Source organism: Gigantopelta aegis, chromosome 13, assembly GCF_016097555.1.
Source record: "Gigantopelta aegis isolate Gae_Host chromosome 13, Gae_host_genome, whole genome shotgun sequence".
Classification (NCBI taxonomy): Eukaryota; Metazoa; Mollusca; class Gastropoda; order Neomphalida; family Peltospiridae; genus Gigantopelta; species Gigantopelta aegis.
Window position 1 is genome coordinate 14,206,653 of NC_054711.1, and position 3,913 is coordinate 14,210,565.

General features: G+C 38.6%; 1 protein-coding gene across 1 annotated transcript in view; it reads left to right on the top strand.

The window, feature by feature from the left end:
- The window catches only part of LOC121387159 (multiple epidermal growth factor-like domains protein 10), a 55,623-nt gene extending 53,513 nt beyond the window's left edge, over positions 1–2,110 (top strand). The window contains exons 10-12 of the mRNA XM_041518184.1: positions 135–278; positions 1,348–1,447; positions 1,884–2,110. Coding sequence (XP_041374118.1) covers positions 135–278; positions 1,348–1,447; positions 1,884–2,085 — 446 coding nt within the window. The 3' untranslated portion in view covers positions 2,086–2,110. The remainder of the gene's footprint in view (positions 1–134; positions 279–1,347; positions 1,448–1,883) is intronic.
- The last annotated feature ends 1,803 nt before the right edge of the window (positions 2,111–3,913 follow it).

Below are 3,913 nucleotides of genomic sequence, written 5' to 3' on the forward strand. Positions count from 1 at the left end.
AACTAAAAAACAGCACCGGTCTCTCTCTCTCTCTCTCTCTCTCTCTCTCTCTCTCTCTCTCTCTCTCTCTCTCTCTCTCTCTCTCTCTCTCTCTCTCTCTCTCTCTCTCTCTTTAGTTCGACTTTGTATTTAAGGTTGTGATTCAAACCATTATGGTGTGAATTGTAAATCGCTGTGTGAAGACAGACACTGCAATGGGGAACAACTCTGTCACCATGAACTGGGATACTGTAATGGCGGATGTCTCACAGGGTGGACTGGACTTACCTGTGTTGAAGGTAATCTGTTTTCTCGTTGTTTTCACCTTTTAATTAGTTGTTTCATATATTTGATGAGCTATTTTTAATATTTAATTGAATTGAAGACATTAAATTAAAATGTTTCGGTAAGCATAACAGAAGTATTAGCAATCATCACTGTTTGCTGATTAAATATATTTCTGTAAAGTGAACACTGAGTCAGTTTTAAACGTTATATAAACGGAAAACGTTCACATACCATTTTAATGGTTACATTGAGAATATAAAGGCAAAATGGTATAGGCCAAATATATTGAAGAAAAAAACAACACCACAAATTTCTTTAATTTCAAGAAACAAGGCTGCCACTACTAATAACCTTATATGATACAAGTAAAACTTTCACATAAAATTCAGTGCTTACATTTTTAATATTAGATATCTATTAGGGACAAAATGATATAGGCTAAACATGCAAATCATTAAATATATATACTCTTCAAAAAAAGTAGGGGAAGCTGAAATATTAATGCTAATATCAGCTATTAGACTGAACATACATTTTGACCACAAACATCCTAGTAAAGAACGTTTAGGTCTGTTTATCAACACACTGAAACACATTCCATAGTTTGCACGTGCATCACGCAGTTGCCCCGTACACGTGCGTGGGGTGTCATTCTCGAGTTTAACAATTTCCAGGAAGGTCGATTAATCACTGTGGAACATTATTTCTGTCAATCTTTTCCATTCTGTTGATCATACAGTTGTTGTTGTTTTGTTTTGAGTCATTTTTATTGTTTGAATTTGCGATTTACTGATAAAAAACGTCAACTTTAAATTTTCACTTATGACCCCATCGTCTCTCTCTCTCTCTCCTCTCTCTCTCTCTCCTCTCTCTCTCGAGCAAATTCTCTCTCTCTCTCTCTCTCTCTCCTCTCTCTCTCTCTCTCGGGTGTGTGTGTGTGTGTGTGTGTGTGTGTGGTGTGTGTGTGTGTGTGTCCCTAATTTGATATATTACGACTACCATTAACCTTGAATAATAACATTTCTGTTAAGCATTTGTTACTACGATACATTGATTCCTATTACTGTGTGCATTCCCTAGCTGTCACTGGTCCCGAGGGCAACAGGGATTCTATCGCCACCATTTCTCTTGCCGTGGTCGCAGCGATTCTTCTTGTGCTGCTTATTGCAAGTGTTTTGTGGTAAGTAACTTTTGTACTTTTGTGCGAAAATACGATGAATGCCTACTTTATAAAGTATTACTCGTCTCGGAGGTGTAATGTTTCAGCCATTCAAAACTTTCCTTTGTTTACCCATAACAGATATACTGTGTATTCTGGGGTATCGTTACACATTTATTCATTCGTTCATGGTTTAGTTTATCATCATTAAGAATGGTTGTTACTAGGTTCATACCAATGGGTTTCAATGGCAAAAAATGGAAGCTGCAAGCCTACTACACTAATCGTTTTCCTGGACAGACAGTTTCTTTTTTCATTTCAGATTATACATATCGTATGCGCTAGTGCAATGTTGTGTCAGTTCTATTGATATTCATACAACAGTTAAAGCTCAGTCAATACATTGTGCAGTACGAAAGATTCCGTAGCGTTCAGATATTTCTTTGTACAATTGTAGGCACTTTAGAAGTCGGAATTCTCAACGCAACAACGTCGCACGTCAATTTATTTCATCCACGTCAGATGATCGAACGGAAGCCGAGCCGAGTGGCCTTGACAGTGGGAGTAGCTATGTTAATGCAGGCCAAAGTAATGAATATGAACAACTCGATGTATTAAACTCGCCACAGAATGATTATGATAAGATAACAGGCGTTTAGATACATACAAATGATATAAGTTTTAGTTTTATCCTGTTTTCTTTTTGGGTTGTTGTTGTTGTCGTTGTTGTTGTATTTGCTAAACATGGCCAAATTGATGGTGTACGTGAAACGTTAACTCCTGCTCTAAGCTAAATGTCCATGATTTTTGTTTTTAAGAAAGTTAATTCTAGAAGTTCTAATTGAAAATGTGTGCTTAATAACAAGGATATAGAAACAATTGTGAATAACGGTACATACAATGAGGTTTTGTTGTCATATGCATTCATCTGATTGTGTGGATCATCACTTAGTGTTTTGCCTTTACAATAGTTTGTCATCCAATAGCCAATGTATATTTCGTGCTGGGTGTCGTTAAACATCTATTCTTGTCTGTTCTATTCATTCGATTGTATGTGGGAAGTGGGAACTGTATTAACGTTCCCATATCCAATTAAGGTTCAGGCACGCCAACCCTGGACTCGGCCTCTGGCATCGTCAGTGATCGATTCCGGGGCAGGGGGGGGGGGGGCGATTGTATGTATGTAGTTATATACATGTATGTGTATATGTAGGTTCGATTCCTACCGATGGACACTTCGTGTTTTTAATTTTATATTATTTCATTATTATTTTGTGCTCCCACTGGAAATGTCAAATGTTTAAACTTGCTCACAGTGTATAATATATGTTATGTTTAATTTCCCCATGAACGATGGCTATGGTCTGGTGAAAATAAAGAATGAATGAAAGGAAATCTCGATCATTTACAAACTGGTTCATTTACCAGTTAGCTGTCAAGTTTATCAGTTAGCTGTTATTGTTTCGCGGTTTTTTGGGGGTTTTTTTTGTTGTTGTTGTTGTTGTGTGTATGTTTGTTTGTTTTTGTTGTTTTTGTTGTGTGTTTTTTGGGGGTGTATACCCACATAACGTGTTATATAGTTGGGGTTTATTTCTCATTAGCAATTTGTATTATTATTTTATCGTATTTTATTTTATTTTATTTGTTCATTTATTTATTTATTCATTTATTTATTTATTTATTATATTTATTTATTTATTTATTTATTTATTATGATTTTATGGTTGTTAATTTTTACAATTTTATTTTACCTATTTATTTGTGTTTAGTTTCCTTACGCACGTGATGGGTTTATATTTGATATCTTCTTTATTACTACAAAGGGGCGGGACGTAGCCCAGTGATAAAGCATTCGCTTGATGCGCGGTCGGTCTGGGATCGATCCCCGTCAGTGGGACCATTAGGCTATTTCTCGCTCCAGCCAGTGCACCACGACTGGAATATCAAAGACCGTGGTATTTATTATCCTGTCAAAATTGCGCCACATTTACTTAATCACAATTGCGCATCTTTTCTCTTTGGCATTGTTCTTTGCTCCCTCAAAATCCCCCCCCCCACCCTCCCCCCAGCCTGTTACCTTGCACTTACCAGAGCAGGCGGTCCCTCCTCCTTCCCACCCACCCATCCCCCCACCCCACCTTTCATGTCTTGGATGTGCACGTAAAGCCCTATGACCTGACCTGACCAGACCTGACTGTCGGGTAGGTCCCCTTAACGAGGTACTCTCGGCGTACTAAATTCCAAAACTATATAATATGTAGCTCCCTTCTTTACTATTTTGGCGGCCACGGTCGGGCTGCTGGTGCTCCCTTGCACCTGCCAGTGCAGGCGGTCCCTCCTCCTTCCCACCCTCACCTTTCCTTTCCTGGACGGAGGAGCCGGCTATTGTGTCCAGGACAGGCGTGCGTTACACCAGCTTGCTCTGAATGTGCACGTAAAGCCCTATGACCCGACCATGTAGTTCCCCTTAACGAGCTACTCTCGGCT